The sequence below is a fragment of the Podarcis filfolensis genome (genome assembly GCF_964270895.1).
Source record: "Podarcis filfolensis genome assembly, chromosome: 6".
NCBI classification, from domain to species: domain Eukaryota; kingdom Metazoa; phylum Chordata; class Lepidosauria; order Squamata; family Lacertidae; genus Podarcis; species Podarcis filfolensis.
In genome coordinates, this window is record NC_139609.1 from 23934655 (window position 1) to 23960440 (window position 25786).

The following is a 25786-nucleotide window of genomic DNA, read 5'->3' on the forward strand; positions in this document are numbered from 1 at the left end:
TTGTTCTGTAAAAGTAACTTGAAATACGAGCATTTTCCTCAATTGCAGATTTGCTGTCTGCTCAGTTGAGGCCTTTAGAGAGAGAAAAATCACACAACTGACTGTTTTCTGAGTGATACTATTGGTTTTGTGAGGCAAGCTTTCAGAGTCAAGAGGGGAAACACTCTCATCTGACTAATTTCAGGGCCTCTTGCGTATCCAGGTCAATAGCCAAAGGTGTTAGAGAGTTCTGATGTATTAACAATACTCCATTAGTATTCTCTCCTTTTCTTCCTGGATTTTTTAGGGCCTTCCTCGGTTTAATGCAAAAGGTGAAATATTTAAAGCACAGATAATGAATGTGAGCTGGTCGGCCGATCACAGAATTATCGACGGCGCTACCATGTCCCGTTTTTCCAACTTGTGGAAATCTTACTTGGAGAACCCTGCTTTCATGCTGCTGGATCTAAAATAAAGAGGACTAATGCATGGGTGCATTGTTTAAATTTTGAAACTGCTATCAAGCTAGCTATGCTAGCAAGTGTCCTTAAATACTACATTTCACAATTCAGTGTGTGAATTCTGTGATCACATACAAGGTGTGATCAATAGGCCTTTCTGATCACCGGTCAGTGTACTGATTAGCTGTTACATTTTGTCAGGCTGAGTAGGTTAGTTTGTAAATTATTAGGCTAGAGACTGTCATACCAGACTGTTATACTTCGGCTCTTTGGTGCGGCAGTGAGAAATCTATGTTGATAACAGGCCATATTCCACCACACTGACATTGCCAGATGAAGGTTACTAGCATTTATTTTTTAACTGCTTCTGCTGTTGGTAGATTAATCTTTTCTCAGAATTTGATTGGAAACAGGGTTTTCTCTTTCACAAAACAAAAGGGATGTTACCAAGTTTCTGATGCAACAAACGCACAAATCATGTTCAAATAAAATGCTTTTATTTCTTATTTTATTAAATACACAGGGATGGCCTTTCATTGGTTATTGATGCTAACGTTTCTTTTCCAAACGTCCTTTCTGCCTAAATTAATTTCTGTCGGCAAATGGGAATATGTCCAATAGGAGTAAAGTTTGAAGCTCATACAGGGTACAGCTTAGCTAAGGAGCCATAAATGAAACTCATGCAAAATGGAGGTTCTTCAGAATCCCAAGTGCGTTGACTTTGGACAGTCATTGGTGCTCCATATCAAGATGGTATGGATAGGTATTTTGTGTGAAATCTAATGAATGTAACAGAGGTGCCCAAAGGATAGTTTGCACAATACGTTTGTTTATTTCGCTGTCCCCCGCATCCTGCTGTGGACCAGGGGCACAGACCCCTGGGGGCCCAGCTCTTTTGGACACCACCCCAATATTTTGGGGGGCCCAATGTCCAAAAAACAGGAGGAGGTCTGAGCACGGTGCAGCTTCCGTAGCCAGTTCCTCCTCCTCTTCCTGCTGCGGAGGGGAAGGAGGGTCCAAACAGCCCCCTGCCAATGGCAGCGGGAGAAGGAGGAGGAGCTCTTGAAGCCATGTGGCTGCCATGTCCAGCTCTGCCCCGGCTCCTCCAGATGCTCTGACATCATGTGTGACATCAGCCCATCGCCCTCGCAAGCTGGCACCTCTGGTGTGGACAAATGTAATTTGTGAAGCAAGCAACCACAGATAGACATGGCTGGCATCACTTCCTGTGATCAGGGAGGCACATTTTGAGCCAGCACAATAAAAAAATTTGCCAATGGCCAATTCCTGCGTTAAGTTTCTCCACATGAGTGCATGCCTGGGTTTGGAAAGGAGGCTGTTAAGTAGGAAGTAAAGACATACAGCAGAAAGGTGTTTGCCCATTCACATGAAATGAATACTTTGAAGAGACGCTGGGTTCAAGCTGCGTCAACTGTTAAGTGGTTTCGTCTGAGGATTTTCCACAGCGTCGCTGGAGTTCACGATCCCTTTTTCTGCACGTGCATTTAGAGCCGAAGAATGGTATCCCGTTAAGTCGCTGTGTGCACAGGAATTGCCCCCCATACTGTCTCCCAAATCTGCTCGGAAGGCTATTCCAACTCTATTGTGCAGTTGTGGACTGGAGTTCAGAACAGCGAAAACCTGAGATACAAGCAGAAAGGGGTTTGAAACAAGCAATACACAAATGAACAACTGTTTAGGGAGATTTAAAGTGACCTTAAAAGTGAGCATGCCGGATTAAAGGCTGTACGTGACTGAAACTAAAAGGCACTTTAAAGAAAGAAAATAAAATAAGCTTCTAAAAATCATATGGGAAATAATCATACACTCAAAATGCTTGACGGAAGCTTAGTACTGCACACACAGCGTATTTTCAAACAATATTGTACTGTATCCTCATTGTGAAAAGTTATTTGGTTAAACATCCCTACAAACTTCTGAATAGTATATGTTGATTTTTAATTTTTTATTAAAAAAAACACTCCTCTTGTCATCTGTGAGAAGAAAGTTGAGGTAAAATATTTGAGATTTAGAAACCTAAAGATGTGATATAATACTCAAGTCTCATATAGATCTGTGAGGAATTTTGTATTCACTTTTGCCGATTAAAAAACAATTACTACATACTGTCTTAACATTTCTTTTAAATTGTTTTCTATTCTTGAATAAATCTTTTATTACAACCTTTATCTGAGGGTACTTTGTGGCTTTAAATCCACCAAGAACATAAATCCACAAACCGGGACAAAGTCCTGAAAACACACTATTCATCTCATCGCATGAAAGCAACCGATTGAGCTCATCTGCAGAAACTTGTTTCTTTAAAGATTTTCCGTAGTGCAACAGCATTCGGCCTCCTTTTTACCTGCGTGCTGACACATAGACTGGATCGAAAAGTGGATGTAAATTCAGATCCTAGAGGAAACGTGCCATTGCGGCAAGATCAAGCTACAAGCAGAAATGGACAGTAATGGGTGGGAATATCAGAAGTAGGGGAAGACCAAGAGATTTTGCAAGAATCTGGCTGGGCAATGCCAATTTTTCTGTTGCCCTCCTCACTTCCTTTCACCGAAGCAAATCATTATAGTGTTTACAACAGCCAGGATTTATGTATACGCTAAACAAGCTATAGCTTAGGGCTCCACTCTCTTGCCTCCCCCCCCCAAATTATGAGTCTTTGTAAATTGTGTTTCTAAAGGAACTTTGGTTATTGCCAAATGCCAATGTGTTTGCATTATTAAGTTTTTATGAATAAAAACTCATTTTAAGTTAGAGCTTAATGATTATTTCACTATTAATATACTTCTTAATTGTATTTCACTATTAATATACTTCTTAATCGTATTTCAGTTCAACAATTACTCTGATAAAATGCATATTTTGTTATTTGCAGATGGCTTTAGATACCTGTTAGGTCCATAAATTCCCATATAGCATATATTCAACACAAAAAACAGCGGCAATTGTTGTTGACAAAGGACAGCTGGACATATAAAGGGCCCCATTGTGACTGAAGGGTCAGTTCTAATTTTTTACCTGTGCATTTCAGTCCCAGTACTTAGGACAGAGAGCAAAACTTAGATCTCTAATCTTAAGGAACTTTCCCTCATTGTGGAGGGAGAAGAGAGACCTCCTTTGTGACTGCCAGCCCTGGCTGGTAAAAAAATGCCCCCCTTATTGTTCTTCTCACCCCAGAGTCACCTTTAAAGGTCCTGACTACAAAAACCTGGATCTATTTGCAATTTTGCAGGATCACCCCTCATGCTCACAGAACTGCCCACAGTACACTAGGGAAGATTAAGTGATTACTTCTTCATTCATCCAAAAACTATACTGTAATGTCTACCCTTGTCTCTGCAGCTATCCTTCTGAAAGTTGGCAGGGTTCACGCTCTCTGGAGGGGTGACCTTGCTCCAATTCTGGCCAAAGATAAGAAAGTTGAAGGCGGATTGAGAGAGAGAAGTTACTGCCAGGAACTTTACAATAAACTGTTCGAGCCTTTCTGGGTGTTCCCCATTATTGCTTACTAAAAAATGGCTGCTGTTTTATACCCAGATTTGCAGTTCTTCTATCCAGGATTCCTCATGGATTTAGATTCGTGTCACCAATCATAATCAGCTGTATTATAGTAGCAATATAGTAAAACTCTTTTTTTATACAGAGCAGCTGAGTTTTCTTCGACTTGTAGGAACACGACGACGAGTTCTGAAAAGCGGAAAGGGATTCAAAATTGGGGAGATACTTCAGAGGGCTGTGACACCTGGTCACAGCAATACTTACTATTCCCAGCCAGCGTCGTGAGTTAAAATTAGAACTTGTCAGGCGTTGCATTTCACTCTTCCATAGTTGGTACAAAGGTTGTAAATGGCTTTAGCAAAGCATTCAGGGTTTGCGGCCGATTTCTGTTGTCGCACAGGAATCGGGGGGTCATGGAAAACCAGCCAATAATTGAGGTAAGCCATTACAAAATGCTTCCGTTAAAACGCCTGAGGTGAATGCATTACCAACGGATTTGTTGATCTGTTTGCTTTGTGGCTAAAAATGGGAGCAGGCTTTTGAAACGGCTGAGCAATTGTGAGATTGGCTTTGTCCAAAATAAATAAATAACTCGCCTCTCCTCTTTTTGTCTGCTTGACTACATAGGCCTGCGAAGGAGGCTGTGATCATTTTAGGCTGTGGAACCCCCTCACTTTCATTGTACATTGTTTTTTATTATTATTACTGAAAGTTAGCAGGGATCAACGATTCTTAACACTGAAGGTCTCGCCAGGTTTTCCTCTTTCATGTGTGACGCCCCTGTATGCGACGGTGATGCAGAAAAATGAAACCAGACACTGAACCGGGAGGTGGAAGGGCCACGACTGAAACGTCAGTTTGTGTCGGCACGTTTACAGCTGTTAAGGCACTTTGGGAAGTCAGGATCCAGAAAATCAGCGAAGAGCTTCGAAAGCAAAAGGCATTCAGTCAGAGGTCTGCAGAGAGGTAGGTTGTCAATACGACTTGAGTTTTCCTTCCCCAAAAAAACAACTTAGAAATTGATTTCCTAGCTTCATTGGGAGCAACATATTAAGTTGAACTATCTCCTTTGAAGGCCTGATCTGTTGGTTTATTTAGTGTATTTATGAATACCCTGGAACTCCAAAGGAGCTCATGGCAATAGACAGCAAGCAGAAAGCAAAGTGCACCAAACTTCAATCAAAACGTGTATGAGCTAAAAATTAAAATTCAAAAACAATGGAACACCGACTCATATTTCTTGTGAGGATTAAGCATCTCGTTATCAAACTGTAAAACTTTAGGTAATTCAAAATGTCTTCGGTTGATGTCTGAAAACTAATAATATAGGAGACAGAGAGCCAGGGCCCCAACCACAGAAAAATCCCTTCTATATATTAAATATGTTACAACCTTTTTCTAGGCTGACGCTTGTTTGGGAAGAGAGAGTCAGTTTGGCCAAGCTCAAAGAAAAAGTTATCACAGAAGACGGAAGGGCTGTTTTAAAGATTGAACAGGAAGAATGGAAGGTATCATTTGCTTGATGCTGCTAATGAAACATTTTACAATGTTATCCCGGCTTCAGTGCTCCACTTCATCAGTTTAATCCAAGCTTTGCCAGTAATTATGGACTACAACTCCCATCATCCCTGACAATCATCCACGCTGGATGAGGCTGATGGGAATTGTAGTCCAAAACATCTAGAGGGTGCCATGTTGGGTACAACTGACTTATTCTACTGTTATATGCTCCTGTCTCCTTGGAGGAGAAGAGCTCCAGGGACTATGCTAGAAAGCCTTCCTTTATTTTGGATTAGTGTGCATGCTTGGAGATGTGTGTCTCTATACTATCATTTTTTTATACACAGAAGCACAGCACATTGGAAATACACAGGCTTCCAAAAGTAGGAAGCACAGTCACTAATCCTGCATCAGATTCCCACATCAACAGTGCTGAGCTCCCCGCAGCTCCCTAAGCCAGCTTCCAGTTTCATTCTCTCTCCATCAGATGCTCTCGAGCTGCAGATTGCTTCTAATGGTCTCTCTGTGCTATTCTGCTGTGAATGCTGACTTCAGCCAAGCAGAGGAGTACCCTAGACAGCTCCATGCTAGGCTCAGGCTGAAGACTTCATGAGAGCAGAGCTCTGATGTTGCTTCAGCGACAGTCGCCCTCAGCCTGGAAAAGGAGCCGTTGCTCTGTTTCAATAGCGAGACTCATCTTCTGTGTGAGGAATACCTTCCTCTCAGCCTGCTTCAGCAGTCATTGAGTCCAATGGGATGGAGGAGACGGGTTGCAGTTGGGCTTCTAAGCTGGAGTCTCTTGAGCCACAGGAAAGTGACAATCAGAATCACAACGCCTTCCCCAAAACCTGATGGGTGAGACAGCCCAAGAGCAAGAGGGAGAGAGATTAAGCCATCAAATAACAATTCTTCCCTTTCGTTAAGCCACTGGTTGCCCATTAGTTGCTGGACTCATAACAATATGCTATGTGGTTTTATATTCTGATTTTGTTCTGTGAGCTGCCCTGAGACCTATAGGTAAAGGTAAAGGGACCCCTGATCATTAGGTCCAGTTGTGGCCGATTCTGGGGTTGCGGTGCTCATCTCGCTTTATTGGCCGAGGGAGCCGGCGTACAGCTTCCGGGTCATGTGGCCAGCATGACGAAGCCACTTCTGGCGAACCAGAGCAGCGCACGGAAACGCCATTTACCTTCCCGCTGGAGCAGTACCTATTTATCTACTTGCACTTTGACGTGCTTTCGAACTGCTAGGTTGGCAGGAGCAGGAAACGAGCAACAGGAGCTCACCCCGTCGCGGGGATTCGAACTGCCAACCTTCCGATCAACAAGTCCTAGGCGCTGTAGTTTAACCCACAGTGCTACCTGCGTCCGTCCGGCATATAAATTCAATAAATAAAATAAATAAATATGGCAAACAATGTACAACGACTACAAATGTAGTCAGAGAGTGGTGGGTAATGAGGGTTTGGGTTGAAGTTGAGCTCTCTGGCATTTATAGACTTTAATATACAGTATTGAAATCCGGTCTATGTTAGCATACTGAATGCTTACTATTTTTATTCCCCCCGCCCCCCAAATCTTGGAAATTGTAAACAGTGTTTTTACCTATATTCTTCGTACTGGATTATTGAAGGTGTCAAAACTATATAGGCATAAACAAAAATCTCTTAGTAGCCATTCATTTGCTATATATGTTCTGCATTGGTTCCTGGTCTTATTTGGCACCAAACTGATTGGATTCTTGTACTTGTTCATCTGGCATGATAACTGACATCTCCGTCTTGTTTTGTCTCATGCAAATTTAGACTCTGCCTTCTTGCTTACTGAAACTGAACCACCTCCAGGAATGGCAACTACACAGAACTGGTCTGGTTAAAATCCCTCAATTCATCGGTCGCTTTCAGAGTCTCATTGTTCTAGATCTGTCTCGAAATTCCATTGCAGAAATTCCTAGGGAAATCGGTGAGTTGAACCATGAAATCTGAATCGGGAATGCAGGAATTTGCACAGCAATATTTATCCCGTTGAAAAGAATACAGTTGTACCTTAGGTTAAGAACTTAATTCACTCTGGAGGTCCATTCTTAACCTGAGGTACCACTTTAGCCAATGGGGCCTCCCGCCACTGCCACGCAATTTCTGTTCTCATCCTGAAGCAAAGTTCTTAACCCGAGGTACTATTTCTGGGTTAGAGGAGTCTGTAACCTGAAGCATCTATAACCCGAGGTACTACTGTATGCTTAAAATGTAGAGTCTGTTGATTTTTGCTGAAACGTAAATCATTCTGAGGTTGCTTGAAATATAAAGTGGTATACAAGTCAGATAAAATAATAATAAATTGGGATTCCTGTTGGGATGGCTTCCCACAGAGAGGGCCTTCCCGTATGGTCTCTGTGGAGGTGGACCCAGCTTAACACTTCCACAGTCTTGAAGATAAAATTGAGAGAGCCTTCAAAATCCATCAGAGATGGCCCCTCCAAAGCATCCACCTTCTTGATGTCTTCATCTGGGTTTTTTCCAGAGGATGCTATTGTTGTACGTGGGGAGGAAAACCTTAAAACAGGGGTGCACAAACTTTTTTCAAAGAGGGCCAGTTTTGATGAAGTGAACATGTGTGAGGGCCAACCAGAGTTGTTGAGCTTTTTTTTACAATTTTACCCCAAAGTTGTTGAGGTTTTTTAGCACAGGTTACATACACTTCAGGTTACAGACTCCGCTAACCCAGAAATAATGCTTCAGGTTAAGAACTTTGCTTCAGGATGAGAACAGACCTCCGGAACGAATTAAGTACTTAACCTGAGGTACCACTGTACTGCCATGGGGGCTGGATTAAATTAAATCGACCGGTGGGCTGAATTAGGCCCCCGAAACAGACTTTGGACATGCCTGCCTTAAAACATGTAGCAGAATTTCCCCAAAAAAACCAGACCAGAGGCAATAGTACTTCATCCAGCAGAGCTTTACTTGTGCTGAAGGCAAATGAGCATAATGGTCACAAATCCAGTACATTCAGGATTGGCACAGTCCATAAGAAATCCAGTTGCAGCGCTTACAAAACCTTATAAACTTAACTCATAATAAGGCTAAACCTTAGCAGTAAGCATGCTATGTACAGAACACCACACCAGAAGGAAGAGAGATAGAAAGAGAAAGAAAATAAAACCCAGGCTCCTTCTGGCCTGTATTTATAGTCAGCATGACCTTAATTGGAAGAGATAAGAGAAGCAGTTCAAACCAGCTTCCCAGAAGGTATAACCCAAACAACATTAAGCTTCTTTCATACGGAGAAGCTTCCAGAACCCTCTTGAATGAATTAGAATAGGAAAGATATCTACACATCAGGTCAATACTTTCTGCACTAAGAAATGCAAACAGAGAGCTATTTGTTGGAAAATAAGCTTTTAACAAGTGAACATCATCACCAATTTTTGTTTCATTCGTAACTTTTGCAGGCCAGTTGTCAAATCTCCAAGAGCTGATCCTCAGTTACAATAAAATTAAATCTGTTCCTAAAGAGCTAAGCAACTGTGTCAGCTTAGAAAGACTGGAGCTGGCAGTGAACAGAGACATCTGTGACCTTCCCCATCAGGTTTGGAAAGACCATATTCCTTCTCTCCGTTTCTCTGATCACAAGGGTGACAAGAGACTTGCTTACAATTACTATTTTTATACCAGTGTAATCAATGTGGAGGGTTGTGGGTGGCGCTGTGGGTTAAACCACAGAGCCTAGGACTTAGATCATAGAATCATAGAGTTGGAAGAGACCACAAGGGCCATCGAGTCCAACCCCCTGCCAAGCAGGAAACACCATCAGAGCACTCCTGACATATGGTTGTCAAGCCTCTGCTTAAAGACCTCCAAAGAAGGAGACTCCACCACACTCCTTGGCAGCAAATTCCACTGTCGAACAGCTCTTACTGTCAGGAAGTTCTTCCTAATGTTTAGGAATGACTTGCCGATCAGAAGGTCAGCGGTTCGAATCCCCGCGATGGGGTGAGCTGCCGTTGCTCGGTCCCTGCTCCTGCCAACCTAGCAGTTCGAAAGCACCTCAAAGTGCAAGTAGATAAATAGGTACCGCTCCGGCGGGAAGGTAAACGGCGTTTCCGTGTGCTGCTCTGGTTCGCCAGAAGTGGCTTAGTCATGCTGGCCACATGACCCGGAAGCTGTACGCCGGCTCCCTTGGCCAATAAAGCGAGATGAGCGCCGCAACCCCAGAGTCGGCCACGACTGGACCTAATGGTCAGGGGTCCCTTTTCCCTTACCCAACCAATGTGGAATCTATTCCTTCACCACGTGCCAACTTAGCCCTTCCCTTCCCTTGCAACCAGGTGGCACCAACATGGAGACACCACTTGCGAGAGTGGATTTAATGTAACTGTCACAGTTCATCCAATTGTGGAAGCCTTTTAATGGTCAAAATTGCAGTAGCTCCATGTACAGCGCCATGTGGGTATGCCAGTTCTCATAAAGACACTGCTGCACAACCACTGTCCAATAGTTAGCTCAATGACAGATCCCAAGGATCTGGTGCAAGGGCTGCCATTTTGAGCTATCCCCTAGTATCACATTCCATTGTACAATTAGGGCTGTTGACGGATTAAAGGAATCTCGGTTGATTAACTGATTTACCATTGGTTAACTCTGCATGCATCAGCACGTCGAACAATACTTCTGAAGGAGAAACATAATTTTAAAAGATGATGCATGCATGTTCCACAGTAGGCATGATTAGAGATTTTCCTTTTGTATTTGCAAGAAGGTGGGAAGCCTGGTATAAGATGGCATAGGACACAACAGCACGAGCCTATGCACGTTTACTCGGGAGTAAGCCCCACTGTGTTGAAAGGAGATTCTTCCTTAGTAAGCGTGCTTAGGACAGCATCCTAAATGTTGCAGCCAAAGCGGTTCACGGGGGCAGCGCTAATGATTTATTAGTCAGATTTAAGGTGCTGGTTTTGACCTTTAAAGCCCTTCACGGCCTTGGACCCTCGTACCTATGGGACCGCCTCTCCGGGTATGCCCCACAGAGGACCTTAAGGTCCATATGTAGCAACACCCTAGAGGTCCCGGGCCCTAAGGAAGTTAGCCTCAACCAGAGCCAGGGCCTTTTCAACACTGCCTCCGGCCTGGTGGAACGCTCTGCCTCATGAGACCAGGGCCCTGCGGGATCTGATTTCTTTCCGCAGGGCCTGTAAGACAGAGTTGTTCCACCTGGCCTTTGGCTTAGAATCAGTTTGATTCCCTCCCCCTCTTTCTTTTTCCTTTCTCCTCCTGTGAAGAGGCTGCATCCTAATGTTTTAATGTTGTATTTTAATCTTGTTTTTAAATTGTATTTTAATCAACTTGTTTTTATTATTGGTTGTTAGCCGCCCTGAGCCCGGCCTTGGCTGGGGAGGGTGGGGTATAAATAAATTATTATTATTATTAGTATTAGTATTATTATTAGTATTATTATTATTATTTTATTCCAAGGAGATCCATTATTTCCAGAGAGGTTACTCATGCTTCTACTTCCTCGTTCTGTTTTGTAATGTTTGACATGGCTCTGCCTAGCTTGCTCTGCAGCCGTTTGTGCGTTACATTTCCTTGCAGAAATTCTCAGGCTTGGTTTTCCCTTGTCACTCTACCAAAATATCTTGGGACTCTGTGTTGGCCCTTTCATACTGTTTGCACAACGCCCGCAGGCTTATGTGCTTATTATACAAAGTCAAACGGAGAAAGAGAGCAAACGAGCCATTGCTATAGAAACAGGGCCGATTTATTTATTGAACAAGCATATCCCACTGGTCACTCAGGCCCTTTGTTGTGGCTCATCTTTCATACAGTATTGTATACTGGACTAGATTCAAGAGTAAGCTGGCTGCCTGACTATACCTGACACATAGCCCTGGTGCCACTGATTTAAATATGATTCTTCTCAAGGAGGTGGCTGAGCTTAGCTGCCAATGGCACAAGTAAGGTCAGACCTTTGTCTATGGCCTCGTTGGACGCAGAGGACTGGTGGGAGGAAGCAGTTGGAGAACCACCAAGGGAAGAAGGCTCAGAGCCCTGGGAGTGGTGCTGGGACGATGTTTTAGTGGGCTGAAGGAGAAGACTGGGAAGAGGTGTTGGAAGCTAAGGAGGTAACAGGGTTTAGTGAACTGGAAGAGTCTGTGTCAGAGTGAAGTCCAGAATCAAGAAGTTGGGGAGGGAGTCCAAGAGGCAGAAATGAGTCAGGCTGGTGAAGAGCTATTATTATTATTATTATTATTATTATTATTATTATTATTATTTATATCCCGCCCATCTGGCTGGGTTTTCCCAGCCACTCTGGGAGGCTCCCAACAGAATATTAAAAACACAATAAAACATCAAACATTAAAAAACTTCCCTAAACAGGGCTGCCTTCAGATGTCTTCCAAAAGTCAGATAGTTGTTTATTTCCTTGACATCTGATGGGAGGGCGTTCCAAAGGGTGGGCGCCACTACCGAGAAGGCCCTCTGTCTGGTTCCCAGTGTGGTGTAGTGGTTAAGAGCGGTAGACTCATAATCTGGTGAACCGGGTTCGCTTCCCCGCTCCTCCACATGCAGCTGCTGGGTGACCTTGGGCCAATCACACTTCTTCGAAGTCTCTCAGCCCTACTCACCTCACAGAGTGTTTGTTGTGGGGGAGGAAGGGAAAGGAGAATGTTAGCCGCTTTGAGACTCCTTCGGGTAGTAATAAAGCGGGATATCAAATCCAAACTCTTCTTCTTCTTCCCTGTAACCACACTTCTCGCAGTGACGGAACCGCCAGAAGGTCCTTGGAGTGTCTCTCCCTCCTGCTTCCCTCCCCTCTCCCAGAACCAAGAGAGGCATGAAAAGGGCAGAGGAGAGATTTGCTTCACACAGGCAGTCTCCAATTGCTTGGGAAAACCCTAGAAAGGAGGGGAGGCAGGAACTTTCAGTCTTGGCAACTGAACCATGGGGCAAGACCTACCGGGGATGTGCTGCTGTGCCCATGAGGCCTCTCTGCCAAGTCTGTGCAGACAGTGTTCTTGCTGATAAAGCATTAACTCCAACTTGCATGGTGTGGTTTACTGCTGGCTGGCTCCCGACACCTGCTGAGCTAAGTCCTGCACATGTGGTACAATGCTTAGGACCCTAGACTTCTGCTTTCCTTTCAAAGATCAATGGGGAGGATGGATTAAAAATGACTGAAGCAACATGAGTTATGTCCAGGTATCTCCTCTAATCTCTCCCACCTCATGGGGTGGGGGATAGGGAGAGGCACTACTGGTTTATTGCACAGGAGAGCCCAAAATTGGATCCAATGCTTCCTCAATGTTTATAGCCCACGGCATGCTTCGTAAAGTTGTTATCACTGAGATACTTATGCATTTTTACCAGCTCAGCAACATGAAGAAGCTTTATCACCTAGATCTGAGTATGAATCAGTTCACCACCTTCCCATCAGTCATCCTGGATATGCCAAACCTGGAATGGTTAGACTTGGGGAGCAACAAAATTACAGAAATCCCTGGGGATCTGGACAGGTAAATTACAAACCTTGGGGAAATTCCTGCCGCTTTCCAGTATTTATTGGTAACAATCAAAGTTTACTGAAATGAAATGTCTTGTTACCAGATAGTAAAAACTGAAATATATTGCAGTATAGGCAAGCTGTATTATTGTATCATTTATCCTAAAGCAAACAAGTCCTTGCTGGTCGTGGGACAGAACAGGCTTTGTTTCCTCTGCAGCCAGCAGAGAAACCAAGTTGCCTATCCTTTCTCCACCAGCCTATTCAGTTACATGCATGAAATTCTGAATGCTTATGATTACCAGGTGAGTCCTTAAATATAAGGGTGTGCAAACCAAGCTAGCAGTTCAGGCTCATACATTGATGAGGATCATAGAAGCCCTCTTTGTGAGTTGTGCAGAGAGGGATGAACAGGTGAATGACAAAACAATTTTGGCATGACTTTGGGGGACCGTATTCTCCTCTGGAAATGCTATAGTTAGTTACTATTGCAAGGGTTTACCCTCCACCAGTTCAAACTAATGGTTTGACATTGTCAGCCCTGACAAGCACCACCTCTTCAAGATCTCAGGCAGATACCGTATTTTTCGTATTTACGCACCTGACCGTAAGATGCACCTAGTTTTTAGAGGAGGAAAATGGGGGGGGAATTCTGAATGAAACCGTGGATGTATAATTTTTGTGGTTCATGCTGTGGTCACAGACATGTGATTTGATGGTGAGTTTGGGGTAGCCCAATGCAAAAATCCTGAGAATCCATGTGGATCCATGCTTTGTAACCACATTTTTGCACCATTGCAGCCCCACGAAACAGTGGGTACGTGATTTTTTTGGTGCAGGCTGTAGCAATGGACATGCTATGTGATTTGATGGTAAATTTGGGGTGAGCCAATGTAAAAATCCTGAGGATCCATGGGCTTTTACCTCCCCCCTCCCAAGCAGCCTCCTTTATCTCTAGCGTCTCTTATCTCCCTCCCCGATCCCTTACCGATCAGCTGCTTCCTTTCAACACTCCCTTTCCTCTTGTTTGCCTTAGTGTCTTTTCCTTAGCTGGAGCAGTTTTTTGATCCTCCTTTTCTTCTAATTTCTCTCCTAATTGCTTTAGTCTTCCTGTCTCCTCTCCTTGCAAGTTTGCTGTCTTTACCTCCTCACTCCCAGGCAGCCTCCTTTATTGCTAGCGTCCCTTATCTCGCTCCCAATCGCTTGCTGATCAGCGGCTTTGTTTCAACACCCACTTCCCTCTTTCAAAAAAAAAAAGCATGATCTGCTTTTTGCCCCTGGGCAATTCGGCTCCAGGGACCACGCATTCGCTCCATAAGACGCACAGACATTTCCCCTTACTTTTTAGGAAGAAAAAAGTGTGTCTTATGGAGCAAAAAATACAGTATTTATTCTCGGCTAGCTGCCAGAGATTCCGTAATCGAATACCACAGAGAAACTGCTCATAGCACTCCATGCTCAGCCTTCATTACTACCACCGCAATGAAGAATTACAGGGGGTAAAGAAATGTGTATATATAGCCAAGTGGTTTTCTTCATAATTAAGGTATCTGCTTGACTTCACAGAGCTGAAAACCTACATACTTTGTGGCTCCAAAGGAATGAAATAACTCATTTACCCGAATCCATTTGTAACCTGAAAAATCTGAGCACGCTTGTCCTTACCAGCAACAAGCTCCAAGATATTCCTGCCTGCCTAAAGGACATGACGGAGCTGAGGTGAGAGGAAAGCAATCGCTGTGCCCGCAATGTTCATATTCATAGACACAAAACCACACCGCTGCCTTAATATTGTGGAGGAAGTGGTCTAATAAGGTTTCAAAGAGCACATACTACTCCAGTAAACTTTACTGCAAACCATTTCACCTGAGGATTAGATTTTAAGGCCTGAAACAGCTCTTCCTCATTTGCTTTTTGAATTTCTAATGCATTACTAGATTTGTCAACTTCAGAGACAATCCACTGAAGCTGGAGGTAACACTACCCCCTTGTGAGAATCCTGCAGAAGAAGAAGAACAGGAACTGTATGGCATTCAGTTCATGCACGCATACATTCAGGAGTCGCTCAGCAGAAAAGGTATCTTTATACCATTAAAATAAAAGTTATATTTGAATTCAGTGACCAAATGCTAAGGGCATATTTTCATGTGATGCAACCTTGTAATTTTTTTGCTTTCTAATCTTTATTCTTCCTCAGGGTGGAAATATATTCCTTCTTAAGATTGTTGGCGCTACTTTTAACAAATAACAAAGGCATTTCTCTCTGGGCTGTCAAGGCAGGCTGGGAAACACTAATATATTACTAGATTTGTCAGCATGTTTGCATGTGCTATCTAATTTTTCCTGCCTCACCCCCCTGTAGCGTAAGATTTTCTAAGGGGAAACAGCTTTGAAAGCTCTGGTGAAAAATCACCCCTTCTTGAGGCAAATTACAGCTTCAGAAATAAGGGTTTTCACTGCACAGGAGAAAGGGTTCAATGCTCACTCTCTGTGCAATGCAATCCCAGTTCTGATGTGGGAGCCTCTAGCTGCTATTTTAAAAGAAAAAACATAAACATGTGAAAAAGTAAACTATGTGTTACATGTAAGGTATAATTTAATTTACAGTCCATTGGCAGGGGGAAAAAAATACTCAACAGGCTTCAGCTAAGTACTTTAATTCTATGCAAGCACATAATGCAAAGAGTATAAAAACTTGTTTTAAAAAAACCTTTCAAAAAGATATGGTGAACAGATAGGATTATAAATAAGTTGACAGTATTATTTTTTTAATGTAAGTTTCTTGGCATGTAGATTTCTTCCATTAAATATTTTCTCTTTCAGAAAACATGGAAAGTGGTATGCTAGCTGGTGCTGCTGTCAATGAAAAGTAAAAAAAAAATCTTTGCCAGTCTGAGTTTTCACTGCTGCTGGAAGTTCACAAGAATATGTCTTCCAAACAAAGGCGTTCTCTCAGTGAAGAAGACTAAGTTGATGTTTCCTTTCTTCTGCTTCCAGAGGAGGCTACAAAAACCTCTAGCTATTTGGTAAGCTCTATACTGGATGTTAGAAGAGGAGACATGTTCTGCAGACTGTGTGTCCAGTTTTTTCTAAAGTCCTCTCGCTTTTAAGCAGTTGAGGGGGTTAATGAAGACTGACATGGCACAGCTGTCAGGAGCACATTTTCTAAGGACACGCTGAGATCTGTATAGTGCTGTAACACAGCTTCATATCCTCTCTGCTGTAAATATTTGATCCGACCATGATCAATCAACAGTTTGCAAAGCTGACCTATCTGCTTTCGGTCCTCAGTGGTTAACAGCCTAAAACCAGAAGGAAAAAATATTTTTAAGTACAGCAATTGTAACATCTCAAGGAATCAGGACATCAGATTTAGAGCACTGCAATGCAAATGGGCGACTTAAGAATTCCTTAAAAGTCATACAGTACCTTAAAGACCAACAAATTTACGTTTGTGGACTGAGATCTACTTTAAAATCTTGTAGGTTGCAACAAATTACAAAATACATTTTGGAAGGGAAAATAATACTCCTAATTTACATATCTGAGAGAGTATCAAATGCAGAATGTTAAAACCTATTTATTTCAATAATCTGTTGTGCTGAAAAGGATCACGTACCCTTGCAGGCTACCCAAATTGTATTCATCTTGGTCATGTTCTTCTGTCTCATTGCTTTGTTCTTCATTCTTTGTATGAGTTGCATAGCTTTTCCTCTCAGTTTCTCTCATGCCACAAGTGGCCCAGCTTGTCATCCTTTTAAAATAATTGAATTCCATTGCCCCAAGTCCTACTTTTGTGAAGAAGTCTTGGCCTACGTAATGCTTCCAGTCACATCTATGATGGCAACACAGGGCAATAACAACTCCAGCCACAGGGCTCCAGCTGTCTGCTATAGGCTTGCCATGCAATTCACCAGAATTATTAGAAGTTATGCTGGTTTCATTGCTCTTAAAGCGTTTAGGTGCAGGGCTCTCCTTTTCACCTTCGCAGAGTTTTGCATATGTTTCAACTAAGCATCTCAAAGCAAGATCTGTGAACACAAAAGTATTGGTTGAACTGTGGCTGCTTAAAAGAGCAATAGAAATAATGTATAACTTGTAACATTTATGTCATCTTGGTCATGTTCTTCTGGTGTCTGGACCATCTTTTCACCTGATTCCATCCACAACAGTTAAAAAAACTTGGTTTGTTGTGCCATATTTATGGTGCAACATTTTCAAGCTATATTCTTACTTAGCAGCCCAACCCAATAGGACTCCAACTCCCAAGTTAAGTGTAAGAAGGCTTGCAGCTTAATAAGTACAACAATTATTTATGAAAGGGTTTGGTAAGTTCTATTAACTTGCCTTAAACTCCTTTATTTTGTTACCTTATCAGTGTTTCCCAAACTTGGGTCCCCAGCTGTTTTTGGACTACAACTCTCATCATCCCTAGTGAGCGAGATAGGGATAATGGGAATTGTAGTTCGAAAACAGTTGGAGACCCAAGTTTGGGAAACAAGCCTAACATTGTATTTCCGTGAATATTTTTAAGCAGATCCAATGTGTTCAGCTATATACCAAGGAGAGATAATGACATACTGATTCTCAGAATAAAGTCAAAGCCTGCGCCAAGCCATGTGACCCTTTGGGCTTGTGTGATTTTAATCAGCGAAAACTTCTCACTGTATAGTTCAATCACCTCTCTCTTCACCAACTAGGACAGTCTTGTACCTGTTGCCGCACCACAAACATGTTTTCCAATTCCTATCACAGGCAGCTTCTCTTTCACAAGAACCGGGACCTTATCTGAAAGAGAGAACCCCAGCCAGCATGTTTCTGACTGCTGCAGACACACACGTGCATCAAGCAATCAGAAGAAAATAAAAACAGAAAATCGTATGCTTTTACATACAAATTACATGTTGGTCCAGCCACAGAGCAGCCAGAGACACTGTGATGAAAGGTTTTTAAAAGAAAGATTACCAAAAAAAGCACAGTAGGACATAAGAGTATCAAATCTAACAACATAAGTAAATCAAGTCAAAAGCCCATCTCACAAGCTCTTTTGAAGCCAGCTCTGGGAAACACATAAGAAATAAGGATGTGAAGGCAATAGCCTTCTTCCAACCCCTTTAGTAAGCTGGTCAAGGATGCCAAACAATTCAAACACACATTCCTAGTCAAATGTATCAAGTTTTAGCCAGTGGTACCTCGGTTTTTGGACATCTCTGTCGCTGAACGTTTCGGTTTTCGAACACCAAAAACCTGGAAGTAAATGCTTCCATTTTCAAACACGCCTTGGAAGTCTAATGGCTTCCGCTGTGTGTATCTGTTGTTTTTCACAATTTTCTCTATTTAATTGGCAGATCACTCTTTGTACCTTGGTTTTCAAATGTTTCAGAAGTTGAACGGTCTTCCAGAACGGATTGCGCTTGAAAACCGAGGTACCACTGTACTTGGATACAGTGCCTTCAAGTTTTTCAGTGCAATGCATTTAGCCACAAATAAATATTCTAAAAATAATACACAGAGGACTAATCTGAAGTTAGTTCACTGATGGCAATCCGAATGTGTAGAGTAATGCACATGAAACCAAAACACTCTAATTGATTTGTGTATCTGACCTGCTTTGTGATTATTAATACTTAAGGAATACAAATGGGGAGTGTCTAGTAATGGATTTGAAAAGTTGTATTTATATACCTAACAGTATATAAAATCTTGCCACTGAAATCCTGTTCTCTAGCTCTTGCACCGCACTTGTTCTCAAATCTCAGTTTAGTAGGACTGATCCTGCTTTAACTGTTTCTAAAATCACCAGGGGTTTTTTCTGCACTGTCTTTCACAGAGTTCATAAAGAATGATTACTGTCAAAATGAAGCATATGTTAAATGAATGAGCAACTTACTTAAACACAAATGCTGGATATCGACTTGAAGCCTTTCAAAGCAATTTTTTCTATGCTTACCATCTACCTGTGAAAAAACAACAAGAAAGTATTATGAAGTAATTGCCTCCTAAAAAAGCTACTTGGCAAATTCCAGTTATATTTCACAAATGAAATAAAAAAATGTTCAGTAACAATTTCAGTATTTTTTTCCCCTGCTGCAATGTTGTTATTGGCAAGACTTTAAAACAGACAAGTTTAGATTTGGCCTTACTTTTTTATTGATAAACTTATTTTTTGTAAAAAACAGAAACAAAAAACCCTTGAGTTGGCTTCCCCTGGGGGTGGGTGGGTTATAAGGCTTGCAATACTGCCTTACCTTAAACCTAGTAGTTGCTCTTTCAACAAGAAGAAAATGCACATCTTTAGAATCTTGTAAGGCTATATCCACCCAGTGGGACAGCTTTCCTCGTCCCGCTCCAAATTCAACAAAACAGTTGCCAGGTTCAAGCAAATGTAGTCTTTCCATGTTACCTAATATAGAAGCCTACAGATGTCAAAAGATTATTTATCAGCTCAGCGAAATCAATTCTCTCTACTATCATCAACATAACAATCAGAAGACTTTTCCATAGCACCTACTAAAATGCTACTTCTGATTCTGCCCATACTTATGGTACAACAAGCTAAGCAATCACAGAAGACCAAGCTGTCTGCTTTCTACACATAAGATCCTGCTCTAGGTATTTGAGACTGGATTGCAGGATTAAATTATTGCATTATTTTGAGCATATTCTGATAATTCCAGGCGGGGGGGGGTCATCTATGTGCCACCCACAGGCATATGCACCCACAGGTGCCCTTCCTGCCATCCACATAGACCCCTCTTCTTGCTGAAATTAGGCTTGAAAGCAGTGTAGCCAACAGAACAGATTGTGGTGTGTGTGTGTGTGTGTGTGTGTGTGTGTGTGTGTGTGTGTGTTGCACCCACAACAGTTCCTTTGCTTTGCAAATGCATACCCATGGACCAAAAAGGTTGGTGAAATTGTAGCCAAACCTGTTTTTGATTGCTGCTTATCTAATATATGAGCATTTTCTTTTGGCATCTACTTTTTAAAGAATTTCACGGATTCATTTCATGTCCAAACTCAGTACAAACAAATGTGAACGAAAGCTCCATAAAGCACATAGCAATTTCAGAAAAATAGATAGATAGATATGCTAACACTTCCAAGACATTTCCAGGTAATGCTGCCAGTGCTTAACCTGACATCTTAAGTAAAAACTGTAAAGAGACTACAAAACAACCAGAAACTTAAAAGAAAGTTTTGCTAAAGTCAGTATTTACCACCAAGAGTACTCACCTGTTGTTTCAAATGCTTAAAAGCCACCTCTCCATTTTGGGGATCACTCAAGGCCTCTTGTAAAGCTTGGTGAGAGAGGATTTGGTCCTTAAGTACATAATTTATACCTGAAGAGGAAAAGCATTATTATCCTTTGCCTGAGTTTCAACTGAGGCAGTCACAAAGAACCTCCTTCCAAGTAGATACATCTTGTAGATGGAAGGGTAATGGATGGCGTGATGGGCCTGTGCAACTCCCAACCTCAACAGGTTGGGCCACTGCTGCTTATGGGGAGGGGGAAAGAGGCAACATGGGCCCAACTCATTTATGCAGCAAATCTTGCACCCCTGTCAATGCAGTTGCACCATAGCAATGCCCCCGCCTCCTTGCCCCTCCATCTCTTGCAAACAGCAGCAACACAACTGACCAGAGGTGTCAGGTGAGCACCGTCGACCCACTACACTGTCCCCTCCTGTGACTAAGTTACCAACCATATGAGAGTACACAATTTTGAATAGCAAAAATATTTTAAACAGTCGGTGTTTAACGGTTTTCTAGTTCCATCTTTACATACAGTAGTACCTCCGGTTGCGGATGGGATCTGTTCTGGAGCTCGGGTTGGATCCTGAGGTTTCCGCAACCGGAAGGACCACTTCTGTGCATGTGCGCGGTAGAGTGCTTCTGCACATGCGCGCACAGTGACACTTCCAGGTTTGCTGCTTTCGCAAACCCGAAGTTTACATTACCCAAGCGTAACGTAAGCCAAGGTGCTACTGTATTCTAAAAACATTAGGCTTTGACCATTAGGATTATTTCTACAATACTCTGTTTCCTCAGCTCCTGACGTAATTTAATATAAAAATAAAACAGACTCACAGTTACTTGCTCTTCTTAGCTTTCTAATTAAGTCCTCCAACTCTTCTTTAGACAGAGCAGAAATTGGTACCTGCTGAAGGGTACACAAAGAAACCTCAAATAAGCAGTATTAAATTTGATCTGATTCAAACAAGGTACACCTGCCCTTAGACTGGTGCTGGTCACCAAGAAGAAGGGATCATGTACAGATCCCCTGGGCATGATCCTCAAATTCTCTCCAGTTAGGAAATGTAGTGACTAGACAAAGGAGAATAAAAGGGAATTGAATGCAGAAGCAATAATGGTGCAATTCTCCCAGTCTGTCTACACATTCTAATTGAAGTGAATGGAAAGCCTTGAGGAGGAGAGCTTGATGTTTCTCACTGTACCTAGTAAATGTGAACACACATCTAGAAACTTGGTTGTCTGGGCAACTGTCAGTTACATCCTACCTGGTGCTCTTTTTTTATATGCCGTATATATAGCTGTTTATGGTATCAGTGGATCCTGCCTGGTGTGATTCATAAGCACCTGTAGTCCTGTCCTACATGCATCTACACGGAAATAAGCTCCAATGATTTCAGAGGGATATATTCCTGAGCAAAAAGGCATAGGATTAGGCTTTTTCAGCAGAGGCAGCCACAGCAACAATGGATGAAGAAGATAACAGCACATATAAGAAGATGGATGCAGTCATCTGAACAACGGCCCTTTGGGTGTGGTGCCTCAAATGATCAGCAGCATATGATTCTGTCCAAAACCAAAACCAAACAGCTTTTTCTATACTGAGGTTTAATATATGGGTCAGCTAAAATCAATGTTTAAACCCATTGGATTGTCTTCTAGACTAATAAATCTTGCTGCAGAACCATGATTGACACACAAGGAAATGTGCACTTACAAGAAGCAGTATCCTTGCACCAGAGAACACATTGCAACTGCTTCCTTGATTATCATTTGCAACAAACAACATATATTAAAATTTAATCATTCACCTGCTCTCCTGGCAACTCTGTCGCATCTTTCAGTCCTGCATTAATATCTTGAGCATAGTAGACCTTAATTAAATCGTGGAACAAATATCATGTTAGGATCTAATTATGGCAGGACAACATACAATTACTTTTTCAGTATGTTTATATGGTTTTACCTAGCCTTTCATTAAAATGTTCACTGAAAGAGTTCCTTTTCCATCCCCTTTCCATTTTTCTTTTGATGCCATTCTTCTTATTCCCCTCTTTTAAACTTTAGTGTCCACCTCTTTAGAGCATCCTGCCTTAGACTTTTATATCCATAGTTTTAAGAGAACCCAGTACTCCATAAACCATGTCTGCATAACTGTAATAAAAACACCACCCAAACAAAGCCACATAGATTTTATCTTACTGGAGAACCATCAGAAGGAAGAATGGCAGTAACATCACTGCAGAAGGCAGTTTTGCTTAAGAGACACCATTAAAAACCCTGTTTAATTCATTAGATGTACACTTACAGGTTTTGGCTTCTCTCTTGAATTACATTTTTTCAAGTGTTTTTGTAGCTGATCTTCATATACAGTACTAAAAGCAGAAACAGAAAGAAAACTAGCAGCACTATTCACTGTTCTCAAAACAAAAAGTTAGCGTACAAACATCTATTAAGCATGCTTACTGTTTCGGATCCAAAGGGCATGGAATTCTTTTCCTGCCATTTTCTTCCTGAGTGGCAAAAAAAGTTTTAACTTTAAAACTGTGTGTTTACTTTAGCAGTCAATTGTATTGTTATATGTTATACAGAGAGTGGCCCCAGTGAGATCAGTGGACTTGACCATGTCCTCTAAACTGCATTTAGCACCCTGGAACGGAATACAAAATCAAAATTGGCTTTCACAGAATGGGGTGTGCAGTTTGCACTCAAACCCTTAAAACATTACCTGGGAACAAGTTTTACTTAAAAGCATGTGTAAAAGAGAAAGCTTTTTTTAATTTTATGACCTGATGTTTCAGACTGCTGTCCTATATACACATTAACCTGGCAGCAAGTCCCATTGAAGTCAATGGGTCTTACTTTTGGGTAACATGCCATCATAGAATTATAGAACTGTAGAGTTGGAAGAAACCTCGAGGGTCATCTAGTCCAACCCCCAGTAATGCGGGGAAGCTTTTGCCCAACTCCAACACACAACCCGGAGATTAAGAGTCTCCTGCTTTCCCAACTGAGTAAAGGATTGCATTGCGCATATTTTCAGATTTCAGTTTCCAGTTTTATAGGGTGTGTGTGGTTTTTCCCCTCCTGGGAATGATACACTACCTACAAGTCGTCCACTATAAATATTAATTTAAAGAAGAACTAAGCATATGTGTGTTGCAACAGATGAAGCCTTCATCCAGCATGGAAATAAACGAAGCCACGAGGAATCTCCAACTACTGAATATGTGGTGGATCTGTCGCAACAGACCACCGTGCCTCTGAGCACGTGCAAAGCGCATTTCCTCGTTTCTGGAACGAAGGGTGTCTTTATCGACGGCGTGGTTTTTATTTTGGTCATCTGATAGTGGGGTGTTTTTTGTTTTGGTCATTGTTTATTAGAACGAAAGCGAACTAGCTGTTTGCCAATCTCTCCCTCTGCCTCCACGTCGCCTGGTGAGAAACGAGCTCCAGCTGTGGCCATTTTTCTCTCTCTTTCCTCCCCGCCCTCCGCCTCCGAAGCGACTACCTCACGGCTTCCGTGCTCGCCGCAGAAGCGCTTGCCCCGGGCCGGCACCATTTTGCAGAAGCGCCTTTTCCGCGCCACGAAATAGGCGCAGCGGCCCGGCTGAGGGGAGACCGGCGCGTCGGCGGCAGCAGCCTCCGCCGCCATCTTGCCTCCTCCTCCTCCTCCTCCTCCTCCGCCTGTGCCGCTCCTCCCCGAGGCCTCCTTCCCTCTTTTCTCCGCCCCGCGGGAGGCCGGCGCCAAACTCAAAGCGCAAGATGGCGGCCGCCGAGAGCCTGTTCAGTCAGTTGGTGCCGGTGCAGGCCAAGTGCCAGGGCTGCGAGGAGAGGTGAGCGGCGAGGCGCGGCTTCCCCACAAAGGGAGACGTTTTCCGTGTCTCCCCTCACAATGGCCTACGGGGGGCTTTCTTCTCCCCACTCCCTCCATTGCTTGAAGGGCCGCCCTATCTCCATCGCAGCAGGCGGGCGGTTGGCTCGTCCCCTGACGGGACCCGGGGAGACGGAGGGGCCCTTGAGGTGGGGGGAAAACCGGCTGCTTGCCCCCCACTTCTCCAGAGCAAGACCCTCGGACCCTTTTGAAACAGGAAAGCTGCGGCTTTCTGTAGTTTGGCCGCTTTTGAGGGGCTTTATCAAGTTTGGGGGGGGGCTTTTTCAGAGACTGGTTGTAACACGAACTCTGGCGGGCTGGGAAGACGCGTGTCACGCTTTTCAAACAACCCCCCTTTCGAGGTTGCAGATAAATGTCGTGCGTTGCGGGTGTTAAAGCGCTGCGAGGCTCGGGAGCAACGGACTCGGGAACCTGCGTGTGTTTGTTTGTGGTCCAACTGAGTTCAGCGGAGAGGAGGAGCCAGGCGCCGCACCTGAGCCTTTGGGGTCTTTTGCCCGAGTTCATCCCCTTCCCAGCATGTTGGCGCCATCATTTTGTGTGTGTTGTGCCGGATTTACGTAGAGCTAAACAAGCTATAGCTTAGGGCCCCACTCTCTTGGGGGTCCCAAAAAAATTAAAGGAAAAAAAATATGGGTGTACATTTCCAGAATATAAAATAAAACCTACATACAGCAACAACAGTGTAGGCGCCTATGATGTAAGTAATGGGCCTCACCTGCTAGCCTGATCCCTAAAATATCACTGGTTTGCTCATTTCTATATCAATTGCTTTGATAAAGTACATTTGTGCTGCAAATTGTCTTTACAAATGGAACCTGTAACAATGCTGTAATGTGGAGTGCTTGTGTTCAGGATTCTAGTCAGCCGTGTCATTTTCCAGGATACAGTGCATTGCTGTCAACTTTCAGATTTGAAAATAAGGGATCAGCAGCCTTATCTGTCCCGGGGACAGTCTACGGGATATCTAACAATCCGGGATAGCAGCGGGAAGCAGCAGGAAATGGCGCTGGAATAAGGGAATTTCCCGGGGAAAAAGGGAATGTTGACAGCTATGATACAGTGGTACCTTGGTTCAAGAACAGCTTAGTTTATGAACAACTTGGATTAAGAACACTGCAGACCCAGAAGTAGGTGTTTTGGTTTGTGAACTTTGCCTTGGAAGCAGAACATGTTCCGCTTTCTGCTGAGTGTGTTCCATTTGTAAATTGAGTCCCCACAACTATGGGAAAGCACACCTTGGTTTAAGAACGCTTTGGTTTATTATTACCAGATAATGGAGGCATATAATTTGGACAAAAAAATTGGTTTCCAGGTGGGAAAATCAAAATTGGAAACAGAACTGCTAGATCCTAAAATTAAGAACTTGTCAAGAATGTATAACTTGCTGTTGAATTGGAATACTCAAGATGAAACGGTGAAATCTGCCATGATTAAATGGGCACAAGATGTTGGGCATAATATTATGATGGCTGACTGGGAACAGTTATGGATCACAGGTATGAAGTTTACGGCATGCAATGCCTTAAGAGAGAATATAATGAAAATGATCTACAGGTGGTACATGACACCATTCAAGCTTGCAAAAATCTACCATTTGCCCGATAATAAATGTTGGAAATGCAAAGAGACTGAAGGTACATTCTTTCACCTTTGGTGGACATGCCCAAGGATTAAGACTTTCTGGG

The 25786-nt window shown here is 42.9% G+C and overlaps 4 protein-coding genes and 1 long non-coding RNA gene across 13 annotated transcripts in view; 3 read left to right on the forward strand and 2 right to left on the reverse strand.

The window, feature by feature from the left end:
- DBT (dihydrolipoamide branched chain transacylase E2) overlaps nt 1-2623 on the forward strand; it is a 19856-nt gene extending 17233 nt beyond the window's left edge. The window contains exon 11 of the mRNA XM_083620495.1: nt 287-2623. Within this exon, the coding sequence (XP_083476621.1) occupies nt 287-454 (168 nt within the window). The 3' untranslated portion in view covers nt 455-2623. The remainder of the gene's footprint in view (nt 1-286) is intronic.
- Nucleotides 2414-4327, reverse strand: LOC310765505. The gene is made up of 2 exons (XR_014549619.1): nt 4221-4327; nt 2414-2888 (listed from the first exon to the last, which is right to left on the reverse strand). It is a non-coding gene; the product is annotated as an uncharacterized lncRNA (long non-coding RNA).
- On the forward strand, nt 3535-19021 carry LRRC39 (leucine rich repeat containing 39). Of its 4 annotated transcripts, none has more exons than XM_083620507.1 (9): nt 3535-4393; nt 4758-4922; nt 5359-5464; nt 7261-7417; nt 8907-9043; nt 12823-12968; nt 14522-14674; nt 14893-15032; nt 15779-19021. In XM_083620507.1, the coding sequence occupies exons 2-9, from the start codon at nt 4762-4764 to the stop codon at nt 15826-15828; spliced, it is 1050 nt and encodes a 349-aa protein (XP_083476633.1). In that variant the 5' UTR covers nt 3535-4393; nt 4758-4761; the 3' UTR covers nt 15829-19021. The 4 variants fall into 4 exon arrangements, with proteins under 4 accessions (XP_083476633.1, XP_083476635.1, XP_083476636.1 ...); XM_083620509.1 differs by having other exon boundaries at nt 4227-4393; nt 4584-4922; XM_083620510.1 differs by having other exon boundaries at nt 4227-4393; nt 4669-4922.
- Nucleotides 15597-24408, reverse strand: TRMT13 (tRNA methyltransferase 13 homolog; the record flags this gene model as incomplete). 4 transcript variants are annotated; one of them, XM_083620502.1, is made up of 11 exons in its annotated part: nt 15597-16257; nt 16575-16986; nt 17669-17743; nt 18846-18912; nt 19204-19371; nt 20189-20295; nt 21044-21113; nt 22018-22080; nt 22515-22581; nt 22673-22719; nt 24389-24408. In XM_083620502.1, the coding sequence occupies 5 exons, from the start codon at nt 19351-19353 to the stop codon at nt 16062-16064; spliced, it is 900 nt and encodes a 299-aa protein (XP_083476628.1). In that variant the 3' UTR covers nt 15597-16061. The 4 variants fall into 4 exon arrangements, with proteins under 4 accessions (XP_083476628.1, XP_083476626.1, XP_083476625.1 ...); XM_083620500.1 differs by lacking the exon at nt 24389-24408 and adding an exon at nt 23718-23861; XM_083620499.1 differs by lacking the exon at nt 24389-24408 and adding an exon at nt 23718-23861 and having other exon boundaries at nt 21044-21116.
- The window catches only part of SASS6 (SAS-6 centriolar assembly protein), a gene marked incomplete at its 5' end in the record, with an annotated part of 17522 nt that continues 15652 nt past the window's right edge, over nt 23917-25786 (forward strand). The window contains one exon of one of the 3 annotated variants that reach the window (XM_083620446.1): nt 23917-24042. In XM_083620446.1, the coding sequence (XP_083476572.1) occupies nt 23972-24042 (71 nt within the window). Of the gene's footprint in view, nt 24043-24101; nt 24230-24438; nt 24459-25786 lie in introns of those variants that run through there. The other 2 variants (XM_083620445.1, XM_083620447.1) reach the window with 2 other exon arrangements.

What these genes read in the sequence shown, in the direction of transcription:
- LRRC39 (XM_083620507.1), top strand. Translation starts at nt 4,762, where the DNA reads ATGAAACCAGACACTGAACCGGGAGGTGGAAGGGCCACGACTGAAACG. An exon ending in AGAAATTCCTAGGGAAATCG is followed by an intron (nt 7,418 to 8,906) that starts GTGAGTTGAACC and finishes TAACTTTTGCAG; the next exon opens with GCCAGTTGTCAAATCTCCAA. An exon ending in TCTGTGACCTTCCCCATCAG is followed by an intron (nt 9,044 to 12,822) that starts GTTTGGAAAGAC and finishes CATTTTTACCAG; the next exon opens with CTCAGCAACATGAAGAAGCT.